This window comes from Haliotis rufescens, unplaced genomic scaffold, assembly GCF_023055435.1.
Source record: "Haliotis rufescens isolate VD_foot unplaced genomic scaffold, xgHalRufe1.0.p SCAF_8, whole genome shotgun sequence".
Lineage (NCBI taxonomy): Eukaryota > Metazoa > Mollusca > Gastropoda > Lepetellida > Haliotidae > Haliotis > Haliotis rufescens.
The window spans coordinates 33055874-33077916 of record NW_025964372.1 but is presented as its reverse complement, the minus strand read 5'-3'; the positions used below and the strand labels follow the sequence as shown (position 1 = coordinate 33077916).

The 22043-nt window shown below is 42.5% G+C and overlaps 1 protein-coding gene across 1 annotated transcript; it reads left to right on the top strand.

The window, feature by feature from the left end:
* Positions 1-4714: 4714 nt before the first annotated feature.
* On the top strand, positions 4715-20524 carry LOC124114395 (cytochrome P450 3A8-like). The gene is made up of 14 exons (XM_046474945.2): positions 4715-4845; positions 7139-7232; positions 8815-8867; positions 9562-9658; positions 10120-10236; positions 11986-12074; positions 12428-12573; positions 13169-13299; positions 15279-15402; positions 15964-16121; positions 16701-16789; positions 18095-18232; positions 18638-18800; positions 19850-20524. The coding sequence occupies exons 1-14, from the start codon at positions 4778-4780 to the stop codon at positions 19961-19963; spliced, it is 1581 nt and encodes a 526-aa protein (XP_046330901.2). The 5' UTR covers positions 4715-4777; the 3' UTR covers positions 19964-20524.
* Positions 20525-22043: the final 1519 nt, after the last annotated feature.

Here is a 22043-nt window from a genome sequence, read left to right as displayed (position 1 = left end):
CACACACACACACACACAAACACACACACAACCAAACACACACACACACACACACACACACACACACACACACACACACACACACACACACACACACACACACACACACACACACACACACACACACACACACAAACAAACACACACACACACACATACACAAACACACACGGGCATCCATACTTACTACTAATATACGACGTGACAGCCGCAGACCCACCAAACATTAAGCTCTCTGTATTATAGGCATGAAAGTGTAATATATATTTAGATAATTAAAGGGAAGTTAAATCAATAAGTCATAAAAATAAGAGGTAATGTATACCAGATATTATAACAAGAATTGGCGCCATCTTAGAGTGTGGGGACACACTCTTTGTCAGAACGGGGGTCGTATTATAGGCATAACATTACAGTAATTACCAACTCTGTAGGACACATACTTAGACTAATAGAGAGAAATCAAAACAGTAAAACATAGGTATAAGAGAAAACTACGCGTTGGAAAAACGTATGATGAATTCATAACGTACGTAGTTAATAACCAGGGGGAAGGAAGTTGCAGCCTTAGGGAATAAAAACACTTGGCCACTGATATATAAAGACAAAAGCTAGTAGGTTATATACACAAGGAAGGAATGTTGTATATCAGAGCAGTACGATAGTAATAACATCAGAAGGAATATACAAGCTACCAGACAGAGAGTAGGTATAAGAGGCCAAGCAGAGACTGACCACAGATACACATTTATCATATAACGGGTAGGTTTCTCGGCAGGATAAAGCCAACGGATAAAAACTATATCAGTTGGGGTCATATGCGGATAGAGATGCAAATATCAAAGGTCAAGTAGGACTACTTTCACTGTATATAAACAAACATGGCGTCGCCCTCGTCATTCGGGGATCGAGTCAGAGTTAACCATCGGCAATCTGGATAAACTACAGGGATAATTGCTATCATTATCAAAAGAACAGTCTAATATACTGAAAATCCGTGTCTAGCTGTGACGTAGATAAGGCATTTTATAAGTTTGGGCAACTTTGGAGATGTAGGGCCTAAATTTGAAACAATTTTGCGGGGGCACGAGGCCTAGCCAAGCGGGATCAGTAGCCATATCTGTGCTTGTAGACCTCTGCGGCTTGAAACCTTCACCACAAATTAAAATAGTTGGATTTGGCCGAAATATATGTGAATTGTTACCTTGTTGCGTTTTGTCGCTGTGTGTACATCTGACTACACTTCTTAACGTTATGACAGGACAGACCGACTGTCAACAAGGTCTGACCGTGGCCGTGACGTCTCAGAGACTAGGGTTAGAGTAGCTTCCCTTTGACAAAGGGCAGTTACTCTAGCGAACAGACCGATGGATTGCCGCAAAAGGCAATTAAAAACAATTGTTGTTTTGCGTTTATGTTGCTTCGCCACTGTATAAGAAATAGATTTCATTTGGAACTATATTGGCTACTGTCACTGTCCGACTGACACGTCACTTACCCTCTGACGTAATAAATATTAATGCGCGCATTGCAGGAAAACTCGCAATGTTTCGATTATGTTTGTGAGAGAGGGAAAGCGATTTTTAAGCACAGAACTAAAGAATGACATTATATGATAAAGAGGTCATCACGCTTGTGTGTTTGGGGATGGTAAATATCCTGTATTAGGAATAAACACTATGTATTTAGCTCGCCAAGGCTCGCTAAATACAATGTTTATTCCTAATGCAGGATATTTACCATCCCCAAACACACTCGCGTGATAACCTCTATATATCGTATTGGGGGAATAATCCGGATTCCGGGAATCAAGGAGTTCATATTACAAAAGACCTATTAGGGATTTTGATTTTGATATTCACTCTAGGACTGGTGCTCCGCTCACGATCACCAGAAACCAAACTTAGGCACCAGCATTTCGACTGAGACTGAAGCTTTGCGGCCGACGTCGCGTATTTAAGAGACAAATAGAGTGGGTTGGCCGCAACACAAAGTGAGAATAAAAGCTGTCAAACAAAGAACAACCTGGTGGAACTTGCTGGTGGAACTGCGGTATAATTAAGGTCCAGGGTCCATCGGGTATTGACGTTGTACCTCTCGCAGCATCCCAAATCGTCAGGACCGAAGTACGAGGGAAAATACCGTAGTTCATGTGAAGGTACGCGAAATGCTACCTTCCAATTACCGTCATTAACATTCTTAAATATACCTTGGACATCTGTTGTCAGTACAAATTGTAATACGCTCTTCAAGTTGATTTCTATCTGCTTTTGTGTGCAAATTCTTTTACCGCTCATACTTGGAATATAGTAGGAAAATGTAACTCTGCATTTTATAAACAAACTTTTTGAAATTATTTTTTGAAAGTGCCTTCCGACTGAGAAACAACTACGCTCCTATAAATGTTAATGCGGTCGGAGCAGATGTTTCAATCGGAGGTTGTTGTTGTGGTTTGAAACCTAAGGCTCGAGTACTTGTCAACTATGTCGATTTATAGATTATATATTTTTAATTTCATCAGTTAATTGGATTTGAACATGAAACAAGTCAAAATATCGATGTTTTGTTTTTCATTTGATAAAAAAAGTAATTATTTGTGTTTATAAATGCTTTCTCTATAAACACGAAGAAAAAACAATCAATTTGTTGTTCTCTATGGTCGTTTGTAAAAGATTAATTCCACATTATTTTCTTAAAATTTATTCAAGAAAACTAAAGTCATATTAGACGTGTATGAAGGGTTTGTATAAGAGTGGATGGTATACACCTGCACGGATGTCAGTTATCATAATCAGCAGGGCTTCAAGACTACCTGATTACTCTTTGACCGGTTCTGCCTTCGGAGCCCAGGAGGGGCGGTCGGGTAGCCTAGAGGTTAAAGCGTTCGCTCGTCACGCCGAAGACCCGGGTTCGATTCCCGACATGGGTACAATGTGTGAAGCCCATTTCTGGTGTCCCCCGCCGTGATATTGCTGGAATATTGCTAAAAGCGGCGTAAAACCATACTCACTCACTCACTCGGAGCCCAGGAGAACAGGAGCCCAGGAGCCCAGGAGTCCGACAAGATAATCTGTACTGTATAAAAAGTGTGGCACAATGCCTTCGCTATAGGCAGAATTGCCTTGACCTTTTGAATAAGTGCCTCCATTAACTGTATTGTATTGATTGTTAGTTTTAACAACACAGAAATAATCATTATAATGTGGGTATGTAAAAACTGCAGGTTGATAATGTAAGTGAGTGCGTATGGTTTTACGCCGCTGTTAGCACCCCTTGATAATGTGAGACCGCCTCCGTGGTCTAATGGTAGAGCGTCTGCCCGGAGAGCGGAAGGTCCGGGGTTCGATCCCCGACCGCGTCATACCACAAGACGTTAAAAGACTTGTTGTTACCCTGTCTGGCGCTCGGCATTAAGGGGCTAAAACAAGGACTGGTCGGCTCGGAGTCAGTATACTGTGTTTGAGTGGGGTATTCATGTTAAACTGAGGCATGGTATCTCAGTGTGATAGCACTTAGTCTATAAATCGGCATCAGTCCGGACTAGTACAAGCAGCAACACACATACACATACACGTGCATGCACGTCGCTATATAAGTGCAATAATCCTGGACCCGACGTTAAACCCCATTTCACCTCACCCTGATAATGTGAACAAGAACATCTCTATCATATAATTTGTTGAGAGGTGTGCAACGAAGTCACAGTGTTGTGGCTGTAGGCCGCTGTCAGCAATATTTCATCAATATGACGGCATGGGGCATCAGAAATTGGCACTCAATGTCCCCATTTGACCACTATGTCGAGTCTCACCCATTTGTCAGACGCATTAAACACACAAAGGCCACGGGGGGCACGGGAGCCAGTCCTCTTAGGCGCCGCGATTCGCTGTGCAGAGTTGCGTCCCTTGGGCACGCCAGAAACCTATGGTTGTTGGTTCGAATCCCGGTTGGCCCAGATTATGTTTCTAGGTTTGTCAGCACCATACCCATGCTCGTGGGTTTCACCGAAGTGGTAAACGTCTGAGACCTCCACCACTTCGGGCTTTCCTCCCACATAAAGCTGACACGCCGCGATATAACTGGAATACTGTTAAAAGCGGCGTTAAACCCAACTCACTCACTCACTCATAAAGGCCAAGTATGCCTTCTCCCACTATCCAAGGGTACACGTTATAATTACCACCCAAAGTATCAAATATTTTGAGTTACGAAATAAGAACAATATCAATATGCCGCTGCACGAACCGCTACATGCCAGCATTCATTTATACCTTCCTCAATCAAACTATTGGACCCGTCAAGACCCGGGGTAGAATAGGTCTACGGCAACCCATGCTTGCCGTAAAAGGCGTCTATGCTTGTCGTAAGAGGCGACTGACGGGATTGGGTGGTCAGGCTCGATGACTAGGGTGATGCATGTCATTGTATCCCATTTGCGTGGGCCGATGCTCATGTTGTCAATCACTGGATTATCTTCCCCAGACTCGATTATTTACAGACCGCCGTCATATAGCTGGAATATGTGCGGCATTTATTGTAGAGAGGGGGATGTCATAAAACATTGTAATATGTATGGGGGACATGATTTATTGCTTCATAAAATTGGGTCGGGGGCGGGGGGGGTCGATGTACAAATACTCTGGGTCACAAATCAGAGTTGGCCAACATGGTGCAATAATGCTGACCTACTACCGCTGTGCATATAAGGCGTAAAGCTGTCTGTTATCTGGCGTGTTGAGATAACGTCAGACGCCTCCAGCAAGTCTAGTTCAACACAATGGACGCCCTGACACTGTTACTTGTCGGAGCTGGAGTCGTGGTTTGTGTCATCCTGCTGGGCTATATGTGAGTATCACGACCACGTTCATTACTCACGCCATACATATATAGCACATTATGTAAGTGGCATCGCATGACACGAACTGTATAAAGCAAACACCGATTGCTCGGTCCACGAATATGTCGTAGCTCAGCGGAAATAGCCGAGGATGTCCGAGAAAAGTGAGATTATCGATCGCCTGAATGCGACCTGAAGGCGGACTTCTGTATAAATTCACAAGGAGCTTGTCAAAAGAGCCTAGTCAGCTAAATATTTTATTCTGTGAAAACAAACCACCCGGAAACCCCAGCGTCTAGACTATTACTGCTTGCCAGCGTCAACATATTAACATGTTATCAAATGTGTTTATCCGCGCGATTAGGCTTGGGCCAATTTCGTCTAAATTAACGAGGTTTTATTGTTTCGACTATTGGGGATAATTACAAATCGTAATGCTCTATTCAAATAAAAGCGACAAAACCCTTTCCATAATCATAAGAAATCGGTCCATTATACGATTCCGACGGAATTGCCTAAAAGCCGGGCCAGCGGGTAATACAAAAATGGATTGCAGAATAATAAAACGAAACGTGCATATCTAGGTAGATCTCAATTGTCCAGAAACGCATAGTTTTGCTCATTTAATTGAGTTTGACTCAAAATGCATTTTCAGCAATGTAATAAACTGATAATTATAGCTACACACCGAGAGTCCTCGTAGAAAAGTCAGTGTCTTGACCGTGTCTTATCTTTGACGAGAAGGTTTCTCACCGACCTTAGCGTGTAGGGGTGTGATGTCCTGGGCAGGAAACGACAGTGTATTGACTACTCTTCTTTCATTAATTACCGTGTTTGGCATCCCTAATTAACCTTTACTAATTCATGTTAAACCAACACAGGATATTTTCTGCAAGTGGATATTCGCGAATGTCATAGGGCTGACACGACACGTGTCAATAACTGTCAAAGCGATTCTAAAATTACAATACTAGACTAGTATTATATCTATCTATATACCACTTAAGTGTCTCGGTAGCAAACATGGTGAAGCCCTTTTCCCTCCACATTCTCCACATTCCCTCCACATTCTCCACATTCCCTCCACATTCTCCACATTCCCTCCACATTCTCTCTATCAGAAGTGTTTGGCTTGTGTTGGGTCCGACTTGGTCCGGGCTGTCAAAATCTACTTTAAACACACAGATCTATCTTCAAATGTGTTTACATCTATGGACTAGTGTTATATCTACCTATAAACCACTTTACAGTGTCTCAGATCGCTGTACTTAAAGAAAACAAGGTGCTCAAAGTGAAGCCCTTTTCCCTCTACATTCTCAACATAGTCTCTATCAGAAGTGTTTGGCTTGTGTTGGGTCCGACTTGGCCCGGGCTGTCAAAATCAACTTTAAACACACAGATCTATCTTCAAATGTGTTTACATCTATGGACTAGTGTTATATCTACCTATAAACCACTTTACAGTGTCTCAGATCGCTGTACTTAAAGAAAACAAGGTGCTCAAAGTGAAGCCCTTTTCCCTCTACATTCTCAACATAGTCTCTATCAGAAGTGTTTGGCTTGTGTTGGGTCCGACTTGGCCCGGGCTGTCAAAATCAACTTTAAGCACACAGATGTATCTTCAAATGTGTTCACATCTATAGATTAGTATTATATCTACCTATATACCACTTTATAATGTCACAGTGTATCGCATCTAAAGAAAACTGGTTCGTTAAAGTCAAGCATTTTTACTGTATTTTCTTAAGAAAATCTATGTCAGAAGTGTTCGGTCCGACTTGGCCCGGGCTGTCTAAATCAACTTAAACCTCACAGATGTATCTTCAAATGTTCACATCTTTAGATTAGTGTGATATCTCTCACAAAAGGAGCGACATGTTACACTATGTATGGTCATCACGCTGCATCATGTAACTCAGTGCGAAGCACTGTAAACAATAAATCCTTGATTCCTTGAAACCTTAAATCCTTGCATCATGGAACAATTAAATCTTTGAATCCTTGAAACCCCGAAGCATTGATTCCTTGAAACATGGAACAGTTGACTAATTAAATCTTTATCTTTTGATTCCATGAAAGCTTGTAACATTGAATCCTTGAATCCTTGGGTCATTTAAACATTTAATCTTTCAATCTTTGATTCCTTGACACATTGAATCATTGAAACAATGGACAATTGTAAGGTTAAATATTGAAATCTTTTCAATCTTTCATTCCTTGAAACATTCAATCCTTGAAACCTTGAAACCTTGGAACATTGAATCCTTGAATCCTTGAACAAAGCGTATTGTGTGTGTTCAGATACGCCACATGGACACACGACATGTTCAAGCTGATGGGGATCCCCGCGCCGGAGCCAGGCCTGCTGGGGATTGTGACCCGCTACAAGACAGAGGTATTACCGTACATACTCACATTATAGCAGCAGCGGCAAGTAGACGAGTAGTCATTGTTTGTTTCTTTGTTTGTTCCTTAACGCCACACTCAGCAATAGTCCAGCTATATGACGGCGGTCTGTCAATAATCGAGTCTGGACAAGACAATCCAGTGATTGACACCATGAGCATCGATCTACGCAATTGGGATACAAGGACATGCATTAACCAAGTCAGCGAGCCTGACCACCTGATCCCGTTAGTCGCCTTTTACGACAAGCATGGGTTGCTGAAGAACTATCCTACCCCGGATTTTCACGGGTCGAGTCATCATTGACAAACTGGGCGCAGTCTGTTTCAGAAACCTCTAGACAATGAAAACAAAAAAATCATACTTCCAAGGTATTTAATATTTGTCTTCACAAGTATGTTCGGAATGCAACGCAGAGAACTTCAAACAATGTTTAACATGTTTACCACACTCGTTATCATACTAAACGTAAATGTTGTTTCACGCCCCAGGCACTATATCACCAACATTCCACCTAAATCACGTTGGTCTGTAAATAATCGAGTAAGGACCAGGCAAACCAGTCACTACAGCATGTGCACGGATCCACGCCATTTTATTATGATCACAAACGAGAAGAGAACCTGACCACCCGATACACAATTTAATCGACTCACCACGAGAATGTTATGAGTGAGTGAGTATGGTTTTACGCCGCTTTTAGCAATATTCCAGCAATATCACGGCGGGGGACACCAGAAATGGGCTTCACACATTGTACCCATGTCGGGAATCGAACCCGGATCTTCGGCGTGACGAGCGAACGCTTTAACCACTAGGCTACCCGACCGCCCAGAATGTTATGAAGCTTAAAAGACATATTGAGTTAAGCATCACGCACAACCAATTCAGGTATAAATATTCCATTGATTAAGTATACCCAGATATAACCGCATAATGTTACCATGACAACGACGAATTCAATATTTATATTTTCTCGGGCTGATTTACAGTGAAACACTGGTAATATGGACGGTACTGTTCCTATTGTCCTGATTAGCAAGTGGCCTGCTTACGGAGTAACGTGTCTTTAATCATATACAATATCATACAATTGTGTCCGGGAGACGAGGGATCTGGATTGACGGGGTGTCACTTTACAATATTAATAACAAGTCAAGTCAAGTTCATTTCTCATAAGGGCGGTCGGGCAGCCTACTGGTTAAAGCGTTCGCTCGTCATGCCGAAGACCCGGGTTCGAATCCCGACATAGATACAATGTGTAAAGCCCATTTCTGGTGTCCCACGCCGTGATATTGCTGGAATATTGCTAAAAGTGGCGTAAAACCATACTCACTCACCAATTCTCATAAATAACATGTGATACAGAGAGGGTATATATACATATGTACATATATACAGACATAGACATGTTCAGTTAGAATTCCTAGATAGTAAAAAAAATTAGTAGTAATAACAGCATAAGATTATACATGGTATGTGTGAGTATATACAGATATACAAAATATAAACTATTCCCATTATTTATACAATTTCATTAAACTGACTATTATTATTCCGCTGCTTTTCAGGGCCTAGCTGGGTGCGACCAGCGCCTTATTAAGGAACATGGCCGTGTTGTTGGGTACGTATATCGGACGAAATCCATCGGTAACCTTGACTGCTTATGCAAAGACAGTAAAAGTATACTTATGGTCTCTGATTTCGATATTGGTACACTGTAGTCTTGTTCATCCGAACTCCTTCAGTGTTGAATAAAGACTTTTGTTCAAGACAGAAATCCCCAAGATTTGACCCCAAAGGATTTGCTCTCTGGTCATGCGGGTTGCTTGCAAAAATATGTGTTGTTAAAAAAATGAAAATGATCGGCTCCTCATTTAACAGAAAAAATGCGTGTTTGTTATCTCCTAGTTGCCGAATATTCTATTTCTTACAAAAATCCTGGTAAGCGTTGTCATATGATTTGCTGTGCACACAGAGTGGGAGAAACAATATAATCCAAGTCATCATTAACGTTATTCAGTTATCAACAGACATATTTGATGCTTTGCTTTTTAGTATAATTGCTGTATTAAACCATAGAATTTAAAAATATTTCGGGGCACATTGGCACAGTTCGTGTTTTGGAATCCCGTTTCGCCCTGAATATGTTTCCCGGCTTGTCAGCAATGTACACGTGTTCGTTGGTTTTACCAAGGTGAAAACTAAACCTTGCATCACTTCGGGCGTCCCTCCCCCATCGAGCTGGCACGCCGTGATATAACTGCAATCCTGCCCAAAGCGGCGTTGAACCAACTCCAAACTGGTTCCCATTTCAGCGTGTTTCATGGTCGAATCCCTTCCCTCCTCGTCTCAGACCCCGCCATGATCAAACAGATTTGTGTGAAGGACTTCTCTAACTTCGTCAACAGATCGGTGAGTGCTCATGGATCTTGAGTGAGCGAGTGAATGCTTTTTTGAGCACTCTTTAGGGCATGGATCATCATAAATATACACATCATTATTAACTGCTTAATAGATTAATTATACATATTTAGTTTTACCAAAATTAAGCTTTTCGTGAACACCTGGCGTCATCACTGGCTCTCACTATCCATTCATATAATTTTCACCCCTATTTTGTCTTTTAGGCCCAATGGGATCTGTTTTATGGGATAATTGAGAGTTATTACTCCCTGGCGTTGAGGTTTTATATTTACAGTGCAGACAAATTGAGTGGATTTTGAATGGCTTGAATCAACTTGTTGGGTCTGTCAATTGGATCGAGCTGAGTCTCCATTTAAGCACTCATCGAATGAATAAATGCGGTTTTTGATACTTTAGCACACACGTCACCTAAGACTTGTAGTAGTTGCTTATTTGCATGTCTGTCTCAGACGTTCGGTCCTGTGCCGAAGATCGTGATGGACTGCATCGCTGAGATCTACGATGAACATTGGAAGTTCATGCGCTGTGTCCTCAGCCCTACCTTCAGTACAGGTAAACTCAAACAGGTAAATACTGCCTTCATTACCGGTAAACTTAAACAGGTAAATACTGCCTTCATTACAGGTAAACTTAAACAGATCAATAGTGTCCACGTTACATGTAAACACAAACAGGTAAATAGTATCTTCAGTACAGGTAAACTCAAACAGGTAAATACTACCTTCATTACAGGTAAACTCAAACAGGTAAATACTGCCTTCATTACAGGTAAACTGAAACAGGTAAATGCTGCCTTCATTACAGGTAAACTTAAACAGATCAATACTGTCCACGTTACATGTAAACACAAACAGGGAAATAGTATCTTCAGTACAGGTAAACTAAAACAGGTAAATACTACCTTCATTACAGGTAAATACAAACAGGTAAATACTGCCTTCATTTCAGGTAAACTTAAACAGATCAATAGTGTCCACGTTACATGTAAACACAAACAGGTAAATAGTATCTTCAGTACAGGTAAACTCAAACAGGTAAATACCACCTTCATCACATGTAAATTCAAACAGGTAAATACTACATGTACCTTCATCACATGTAAACTCAAACAGGTAAAATACACTTTGTAAGTATGTCTCAAAATAAAGAAAATATGTACAGGTGAATCTAACCAAGGGAGTATACATAGACATACAGGTAAACATATATACATGCCATTATATACAGACTAACTCAAACATGTATGTGTATATTCAAACATATATACAGGCAAATATACAAAGACAAATGTACATAGTCAAATATATACGTATACACTCAAACAGGTGACAGTTGACAGGAACAATTATACTAGTAAAAACTTATACTGACATCTTAGCACAACTCAATGCATACAGACAAACCCCGACCACAAAGGGGTATTTTCAGTTGTAAATTTGAAATAGGTAGACAAGTGATTCGGTTAGCTTAAAGGAATACGAAATGGGCTTTTACGGCTTAGCAAGGCGTGTGAGTGAGTAAGCTGGGTTTCGTTCTGGTTCACGCTGCAACTGATACATTTTTCAGTTCTGTGAGGGTGTGTAGGGGACGGTGCGTGTGTCCCGAGGGACAGGCACGCAAACGGTACTGCATCCTTAGAAAATCGGCTTTTTTTCCATTTGTCCTCAGTGTTTGTACTTGACAAAAAATGTTTACTGTGTTAATATTTTCTGTTAGTTTTACTCAGTTCTAATTTGTAGCAAAATTGAAACAGTGAGAACTGGTATATAATTGTAGAACCCGAAATGCTTCTTGCAAATGAGGACTACCATCATTGGATATTTACGTGTCCTCCGCACAAGTTAGTGGTGTCGGAGGAGCGTGAATTTCGAAGGATGTACTGCGCATCTATGGTACAAATAATTCCGAATCGGAACTTCAAAGTCGTTACCAGGTCCTGTTGCCAGCTAAGGGGCATAACTCTATAGCGTTGAATCTAGGCTATTGAGAATCTTTGTTTCAGGATGATTGTGTCCTGTAAACTGAGAGTGAGTGAGTTGGGTTTAACGCCACTTTTAACAGTATTCCTGTCATATCACGGCGTCTCAGCTTAATGTGGGAGGAAAGCCCGAAGTGATGCAGGTCTCAGACGTTTACCCCTTCGGTGAAACCCACGAGCACGGGTATGGTGCTGACAAACCTAGAAACATAATCGGGGCGAACCGTGATCATAGGTTTGTGCGAATCGCGGCGCCTTAGACGACTGGGCCACCCGTGCCCCCGTCCTGTAAACTGACAATGTGTAATGTTTGAATGAAGATTTCTGATTTGGGCAGATGATGGTCCTGATAGAGAGATGTACACAGTTGCTGGTCAGGAACGTGGATAAACATGCAGGGGAGAAGAAAAACATCGAACTGAAACAGTAAGGCTCGATCAGGGCGGAAGCTAGGAATCATGATCATAACGCATTAACATTGGAAACAACAAAGACATCATCAAAATCAGACAATGCTATTAATTTCTATGTATATATTATGATTTTTCTAGATATACTAACCAATCCCGTTAAAGCCGATCTAATAGATCCGGTGGTCATGCTCGGTGACTGGATTGCGTGTCATCGTAAACCGAGGGCATGGGGGTTGCTCATGATATCAGTCACTGGTTTGCCTGATCCAGACTTGATGTTTTACAGGCGGCCGTCATTTAACTGGAATATTGCTGAGTGCGGCGTCAAACAAAAAATACCAACACACAAACTTATTCTTGATACAGTCTGATGGGTTGCTACACCATGGACGTGATCGCCAACACCGGCTTCAGCATCGACCTCGACAGCCAGTCCAACTCCGACAACGTCTTCGTCACCTACTGCCGGAAGGCAATGAAGCTAACCTTCCCATTTATCTTCCTTGTTACACGTGAGTTACATGTTGTTACTTGACCCAATCACGCGAGATCTCGTTAGCACTTTGGTAACCTGTGTTCTGTATAATATAATAATATTATCAACAAACGCTATAAACAAATCTCTGATGAAACAGACCCGTGAAGATCCGGGGTAGAATAGGTCTTCAGCAACCCATGCATGCCGTATATGGCGACTATGCTTGTCGTAAAAGGCGACTAACGGGATCGGGTGGTCAGGCTCTCTGACTTCGTTGATGCATGTCATCGATCCCAATTGCGAGGATCCATGCTCATGATGTCAATCACTGGATTGTCTGGTCCAGACTCGATTATTTACAGACCGCCGTCATATAGCTGGAATATTGCTGAGTGCGGCGTTCAACAACAAACCAACCAACCAACCATTCTGGTGAAACAGTCATTTGGATATTTCAGAATATGAACTGCTGAACATGTATTCAATGAAACTGCATACAAACCGCACATTGACTGATATTAATATACGGGTCGTATCGCATACTGAATCTAAAAAGAACTAATACTGTTTTTACCATGTGACCTATGTGTGGATTCCTTAACGGTTGAAGTTGAAACTGGTACTTTCAGTGCTGTTTCCATTCACCAAGTCCGTGTTTGAGAAGGTGGACTTCCAGATTCTGGACACCGACAAGGACAAGGCCAAGTTCCGTTCTATGATAAAACAGGTGATCGAGGACAGAAAGAACAACCCCGACTCCGTGAGTACTCCAATATAACAGCATCGCGGCATTATGGGGTGGAGGCAATCTCATTAAAATTAGATCTTAGTTCTCGCTTCCGCTGAACAATTGTCTAAAGACATCCCATTTATATGGGTTCCGCCAGAACGACCTCTCATCAGACCAATCAGAGCGTCGCTTACCAGATCAGGAAAGTGACGGTCGGAATGTGTTTTTTTTTAATCATGCAACCTGGAAAACGTTAACACGAGGTGTTCCGAACTACAGATACGGGCTGTACGACTGATTCCGTCAAAATCATCGTCTATCTCTCGCTCCAGTAGCATAAACATCTGAGACTTTGCATAACCCGTGTGAAGTGCTGCCATACAATCTCGGCCACCTGTTCGACATTCCAGAAGGTATTGTATTCAGTTTTCAAATTTTGAATCGAGAACTTGGTGAAACTATTTTCAAAGCTAGTCTGGAATGGAAGTCACCAGTTTGAAACTGGTGCCGTAATGAGCGAGAAAACGGCTTTCTGAATGGCTAATGTCGACTTCTTGTTAGTCATTTGATTGGTCCTTCAAAGTTCGCGAAAGGTTCTGACGTGACCTGTATTTGGATGTTATCAGATCTTTGTTTCGCAGTAGCGAGACTTGATTTTAATGAGATTCGGGTGGAGGAGGCAGGTTGTGCTTCGTGCTTGTCATGGGATCCGACTGACGTAGTTATAACAGGGTGGAATACTACATGGATGTGTGTCCACTGAAGAGTGAGTGAGTGATTATTGAATAACGCCGCGTTAGCAGTCTTCTAGCCATACACGGTGACTGTCTACTGAAGAACACTAGGGGTGACCTGACATTCTTGTGCAACCTGACCTGGGTTCACTTGCAGTAAGCGACCTAGCACTACGACGATCGTAACTCCGATACTCTATCACAGACTTACGATAGTCGTAGCGCTAAGATCTTTTCGTGCAAGTGGACCCAGGTCGTTGTTCACTACAGGGTTGTCCTGTTCACATTTTCAACGACGCCGAGATTTAGGCGGCGTATTAACTTATTAACTCACACACTCCAAATCCGAGAATATGTTATAATATGAGGCTTTCCACTTAGTCTTTGGTGTAAAGGGCGGTGGGGTAGCTAGAGGTTACAGCGTTCGCTCGTCACGCCGATGGCCAAGGTCAAAGTCAAAGTCAAAGATATTTATTGCATGTAAGGTCCATATACAAAGGAAATTACATGTGAGTAGTTTTACATATTGAGATATATACTAATGTTTAACAATTCGTTTATGGGAGAAATTGCATTTTTAACATATACAGCCAGTTTAAATGCAACAGCAGCATCTTTTGAAAAGAGAAGAGAAATATAAGCATGATGATATGACAGATAGCGCTCTGCTATAAACTTGTTTGTTAGATCACAATAAGGACGTAAAAGTAAAATGAATTTTATTTTCTTTAGCTGACTGACGTAATGGGCATAACCTCTTTGATCTTTCAGTGGACATTTCTCTTCCTTCATTCAGCATTAGATATAAAGATCCAAACATAAATTGAATAAATGGACGCCGAAGGGTTATTGATGTTAATGTTAAATATTTTTTGGGTTGAAAAAGACTCATAAATAAAAGTTCTTTACAAGTCATACCTTGAGCTGTTTTCTAGACTGGAATGCCATCTTGGTAAAACATATTTATAGATTGTTCACAAAATTGTTTCAAGAAGAGTTAGAAACCACCAACTGTTTGGTTCACCCATACAAAGTCGTAGCCGCGAGAAAGCCAAAGGTTTCTAATATGTGATGTCCATGTTACTTTGCCCATGTCATCTGAATGTACAAGCCTATCATAAGCAAGTTTGGGGATTCTGCCATCATGCATTCCAAGAACATTAAACACGTATTTCACTTATATCACTAACCCTATATCACTTATCCACCACTGAACGGTTAAAAGATAATCATAAATCACACAACCTGGCTTATGTAGTACATGTCACCGCACAGGGCCACGGTGACATCCTGCAGGCGATGTTGGACACCCACAAGGAGGAGTCTGCAAGAGACGCGGATGATGATTCTGATGAAGATACAGAGACCACGCTTGATTTCAAGTACTTCAAGAAGCGAGGTAGTCACCATAAAGGGAACATCGAAAATGTAAACCTTGTTCTTTGAACGTGCAGAAAACACAGTAAAATGTAATGGACTCCCTTTACCGTAATGGTTGACAGTGACAAAACATGGTCCTCTTTGAGAGAAAATGACCAAGGACGGATCCAGCATTTTTTTAAGAGGGGGTCCAACATATGAAATTCCTCTCTTTGTCAGTTTTACTGCCTACAAATTACTACATTTGATTTTCAAATGGAGAGGGTGGGGTGTGGAGGTGGGGGTGGTGTGTGTGTGTGTGTGTGTGTGTGTGTGTGTGTGTGTGTGTGTGTGTGTGTGTGTGTGTGTGTGTGTGTGTGTGTGTGTGTGTGTGTGTGTGTGTGTGTGTGTGTGTGTGTGTGTGTGACTGGTCCCTCCATATGATGTCAGATATCAAATATGAAATGTGTGTGTCAATATGGACGAAGACCACGCATAGCCACCACCTTCAAAATACCAACACTACACTTGGCTGTGTTAGTGTCTGCGCTTACCCAGATCTACGTGACGTACGTGTAGGTGTATCGTGTTTATATTTCAGGTTTGACAAACTACGAGATCTTCTGCAACTCCCACATCTTCCTCCTTGCCGGCTACGACACCACCTCCAATGCTCTGACCTTCACCGCCTATCTCTTGGCCAAACACCCCGAGATCCAGGAGAGGTTGTACCAGTCGATAAGGACTCACATTGGTGATGTAAGTACCCACACTGTGATCCAGGAGAGGCTGTACCAGTCGATAAGGACACACATTGGTGTTGTGTAATCACACAACCTGTGATATAGGTTTAAAACAAAATTTATGTTCAACACCATTTCTGTTTTCAAAAAGATCCGTCCTGGTAAACGAGTATGCGGCGGGATTTGGCGTTACACGCTCACAGTAAATGCATGCAATATCACTACTCCATTGCTGTCCGAGATATTATGTCATTAGCGGAATAAGCCGAGTGGATCCGACTGACCGATATCCAGGTGGGATCCATTATCCAGTAGCTAATGACACCCACACTCAGAAGATTCTTCAAAGAAATCTATCTGACGCCAATTTTAGATTTGATAAGTGTATTTCCTTAAATATGGCAACAGACGTGCTAGTGTCCGCCAGCGGTATGCCAGTGATGTGCGCCCTCATATGTACCAGATCGGTCTGCGAAAAAGATATTTTGAATTCACTTCTCCCATTTAGACATTCAGAAAAATATATTGTCAAGTCTCATTTGATTTACATCCCGGAAATGTTTTTGCCTCAGCGTGTATACTTCTGTTTATGTAGAAGAAGCCCACGTATGCCGAGGTGACGAAGCTGCAGTATCTGGAGAACGTGTTCCTGGAGACTCTGAGACTCTACCCTCCGGCAACCAGGTCGGTGGAGCCCGAGGCAGACGCTTCCTACACCTACATACATATCGTTCTTGTGCATGGACCGCCTCCGTGGTCTAGTGGTAGAGCGTCCGCCCGGAAAGCCGAAGGTCCGGGGTTCGATCCCCGACCGCGTCATACCAAAAGACGTTAAAAGATGGTACTTGTTGTTACCCTGTCTTGCGTTCGGCATTAAGGGGCTAAAACAGGGACTGGTCGGCCCGGAGTCAGTATACTGTGTCTGAGTGGGGTATTCATGTTAAACTGCGGTATCTCAGTGAGCTAGCACTATAAATCGGCATCAGTCCGGACTAGTACAAGCAGCCACACAAACACACACACGTACATGCACGTCGCTATATAAGTGCAATAATCTTGGACGCGACGTTAAACCCCATTTCACCTCACCTCTTGTGCATGTAAGACTGACGTCACTACTACTCAATAATACTGGTGAGGTGAGGTGAAATGGGGTTTAACGTCGCATCCTAGATTATTGCACTTATATAGCGACGTGCATGCACGTGTATGTGTGTGTGTGTGTGTGTGTGTGTGTGTGTGTGTGTGTGTGTGTGTGTGTGGCTGCTTGTACTAGTCCGGACTGATGCCGATTTATAGTGCTAGCACACTGAGATACCATGCCGCAGTTTAACATGAATATCCCACTCAGACACAGTATACTGACTCCAAGCCGACCAGTCCTTGTTTTAGCCCCTTAATGCCGAGCGCCAGACAGGGTAACAACAAGTACCATTTTTTAACGTCTTTTGGTATGACGCGTCTGGGGATCGAACCCCGGACCTTCCACGTAGGCTGTCCTCTCAATAATACTGAACAAAAGCCTTTTGCATCAACACCCTGCTTGATCGTTATGATGCATCTCTTGCAGCTAGCGGTTGAGTGGGAAGGACAGCATTCACTCCATATGCTTTGTTTGTTTGTGGAAGAATATATTATGTATGCTTCGTTGACTATCTGTTAGTGACTATTTGTTTTGTTTGTTTGTTTATTGTTTAACGACTCACTCAGCAATATGCCAGCTATATGACGGCGGTCTGTCAATAATCGTGTCTGACCCAGACAATCCAGTGATGAACACCATGACCATCGATCCATGCAATTGGGATACGATGAGATGTATCAACCAAGTCAGAGAGCTTGACCATCCGATCTCTTTAGTCGCCCCTTACGACAAGCATAGTTACCTTTTACGGCAAGCATGGGTTGCTGAAGACCTAGTCTACCCGGGTCGTCATGGGTGACGTATGCTGTACCCCATTTACAAACCTGGAATTCCGTCTCTTCCAGGATCACGCGAGTTCCAGGCAAGAGCACCACCATCAACGGGTACCACATCCCCGCCGGCCTGCCTATAATCATACCGGTGTACGCCATACAGCACGATCCAGAATTCTGGTCAGATCCGGAAAAATTCGACCCTGACAGGTAGAATGAGCTAAGGGGTACATGTATATATGGCCGAATGGTCTTTTACTTAATATTCCTAAACATGTCTTTCATTTCTACCAATCACTGTGCTGTTACTTATTGCATTGTATTTTTAACAAAAGGACTAAAGTAGAATAACGTTCCTCTTTTCAAAATCGGACGGCGCAGAAATCCATGGCACAGATGCGTCCATTAGGCATTCCAGAAATCTATGATTGTGGGTTTGAATCCTGGTTCATCCCGATTATGTTTCCAGGTTTGTCAGCACCGTACCCGTGCTCGTGGGTTTCGCCAAAAGTAGGAAACATCGGGCTATGCATCATTTCCTCCAAAATTAAGTTGACACGCCATGAACATACTGTTCAATGCGGCGTTAAACACAACTCACTTTACATTATCCAGGTTTCTCCCCGAGAATAAGCATGAGCTTCACAACTACATGTGGATGCCGTTTGGCGTCGGGCCCCGGAACTGTCTGGGCATGAGGCTGGCCTTGTTGGAAGCCAAGATGGCGATAGTGGCGTTAGTGCAGAACTTCCGGTTTGTTGTGAGCCCGGAGACAGAGGTCAGTTGTTTAACCCGTAGCCACCATTATTTCCACACTTTCGTTAGCTCACCTGACTATAAGCCCTGTCACCCGTCGTATCTGTCGTCCCCTATGCATCTTCCCGAGGCAAGGGAGTTAACCGACTTTAAAAGTCAAGTTTTCACCCTTGCCGAACTACGATGGAATTTCTGTGATCGATCGTAGCGCCATCAGTGGCGATTACGAGTTATGTCCCTTCCGTGACCCTCTAATTGACCAATTAGATTCCACCTCTCATATTACTTGCATTTGCTGCAAACCAAATGGCGGCGCCCAGTTAAGACGATCAAATCGGTCATCAAAATCTATATTGTAATAAAACGGGTCTTCCTTTGCGAAGTGCATCAAATCACGTGAGCACCTTGATTAAAAACATGAAAAGATTTGGAAAATATCTGTTGACGCCGTGTTGGCGGTACACATGCATTGCAAATCCTGCAATCGACTGAAACCTGCACTGCAGATTACGAACCGGATGTCGGTTTCGTAAACCGAATTTGATTAGGCTTTGCATAGATTCGTTAGTTCAGCCAAAATATGACTCCATAATTCCAGCCTAGTTCGACAAGTGCGGAAACTGTACTTTTATAGTCAGTTAACTCCCTTGCCCCGGGAAGATGTCCGCTATGGTAAATTGTAAACATTTTCTTCTGACACTTGTATTACAATTCAAGCGGTTCCGATCCACATTTCAATATGACGGCACGGCTGTCATAATGGAAACTAGTTTTTCCACAATAAACAAACATATATGTTTCATGTTATTTCTGTATTTTGAAATCTGGCGTTTCTATTACCTTTTTAAGGCGAAGATGTCATTTTGTCTAAAAAAATATTTGTTTACGTCTTCTTTGTATTTACACGGGGTATTAAGACAAAAGGGTCAATTTCGGTGTCACAACATATCTCTCTCTTCTTTATGACTTAGCATTTTAACCATGGTGAACTATAATGAATATTATCGTTCTATGGGGCGTTTTGTTGATTACATTGTACGTTTTGAAAGGTATTTCTGTTTGCATTTTCAGGCTTCTGTGAAACTTGAAAAGGGAGGTTTCGTTAGACCAGAGAACAATCTTTATATCGGCGTTGAAAGACGCGAGCAGACTACATTACAGTCTTCAACCCAGAGGCACATATGAACTAATTACCTTTCACATGACGAATCTTCACAAGATTACACACGAATTGGAAACTAAGTTGTCTGTGCGATATATTTAGTAACGAGGTAACTGGTAAGGTCAAGAAACTGAAGATGTCCCTTGTTGAGGTGAATGTCTGGGGCGATTTCCATCACCTATCGTCAACAGTACTGTAGGGGACGTGACGGAGTGTGTAAGTAGTGTTTTCGTCATTTTAAGAATACGGTCTCGTGAAAACGTATGACCGTCAAATTGTGTCGTCCATACACTTATGAACGACAATTTCGCGGTCATGTGACCGACCTATCGTTCAATGAAAAGCCGTATATAGAGTAAACATCACGTAAAACATTATATAGCTTCAAACGCCATACATGCTAGCGCTTATTACGCATTACGATCAGTGGTGGTAAACGCACAGATCAGGACCTCGTTCAGGGGCTACGTTCAAACCGCTTTGTACGCAGTGCGAGAACTTTAACGACTGTCTAAAACAGAACAATTTTATTCAAGATTTAGAATATGGGAATCTATTTTTGAAATAAATATATGTTTACAAAATATGGTTAGTGTCATGAGTTTTATTCCTCCTTGTCAAACAAGATGACGTCATCAGTCAGTTGTGAGCAGGGCGGGCCAAGTTGTCGAAGGCGCCCCAATTCGCCGAGTTACGTCCCTTGGGTACGCCCAAAACCTATCATTGGGTGTTCGACTACCGGTTCGCCAGTTTTATCAGTACCATACCCATGCTTATGGTAAACGTCTGAGACCCGCATCAACTCGGGCTTTCTTCCTATATTAAACTCACAAGCCGTGTTATAACTCAAAATACTGTTAAAAGCGGCGTTAAACCCACTCTCACTTGGAAGCAATAAATTCATCTAAACAACGGACAGTAGAGCGTCGAATGGATGGATTGACGCTTGGACCTCTCGGCTCACTGGAATAATTTCAGCCCCACCGTAATAATATAAATATACTTAATTAATATAATGGACGTGGAATACACCCAACTGATGCATCCTCACAGCGCTGCATTATTACCCCGGTAAATGGATCAGTGTAAACTCGAATTTCATCTCGGCTCCCTGGGGATCAAACAACCAAAGCTGCTGGAAGGCTTACAGTCCTATTACCATCTCCTCCTCCTCCTCCTCCTCCTCCACCTACTCTCAAGAGTCAAGGGCGGTCGGGTAGCCTAGTGGTTAAAGCGTTCACTCGTCACACCGGAGACCCGGGTTCGATTCCCGACATGGGTACAATGAAGCCAGTTTCTGGTGTCCCCCGCCGTGATATTGCTGGAATATTGCTAAACGCGGCGTAAAACCATACTCAATCACTCTTCTGGACACTGTCCAGCGACTGGCAGAATGGGTGTCGCTGCTGCTGCTGAATTCTCGAATGGATAACACGTATGTAGCGGTTTTTTTCTGTTTGGTGATGACAGGGGGGCTGCCACTCCTAGAACTATCTCTGGTCATCCCCGGTGACTGTGACTGTCATTCGGCTCCAGCCCAAACTCCTTGTGACGTGGTCGTGCCTTGTTCCTTTATGTATATGGTCACGATATGGCTGAAATATTGCCGATGTGACGTTAAATTTAACTCACTCACTCCTTTATGTATACTCACTCAAGAGTCAAGCTTGCCTAACAGTCTTCCATCCACCTACTCTCACTTTAATCTCTGGCGAAGAAAAATGGCTCGCGGAATACAATTTATATTCCCAATGTATGATATTTACGATACGGGAACACACTTGCCTAATGGTCTGTATATTTTAAAGAATGTTAAAACAGAAACCCTCTATACGTCGCACTCAACAACATTCCAGTCATATGACAGCGGCAAGTTAATACTCGAATCTGGACAATCCAGTGATCGATATTGTGGGCAATGATCCACGCTGTCGGGGGATTATGACATTGCATGTCACCGAGCGTGACCACCAGATCGATTTGGTAGCGTCTTAGTAGCGACCAGTTTACGTTATTAGGTTGCTGGGGACCACTTCTAAGCCGGAATCACCGCGAGGGGACTAATTCAGTAATAGAACGATTTCAAAGAAGGAAATACAAAGA

Excerpts from the sequence above, each read along its gene's own strand:
- LOC124114395 (XM_046474945.2), top strand. The coding sequence starts at position 4,778 with ATGGACGCCCTGACACTGTTACTTGTCGGAGCTGGAGTCGTGGTTTGT. Across the intron at positions 7,233-8,814 it reads TGACCCGCTACAAGACAGAG|GGCCTAGCTGGGTGCGACCA; the intron begins GTATTACCGTAC and ends GCTGCTTTTCAG. Across the intron at positions 18,233-18,637 it reads GAAAAATTCGACCCTGACAG|GTTTCTCCCCGAGAATAAGC; the intron begins GTAGAATGAGCT and ends TACATTATCCAG.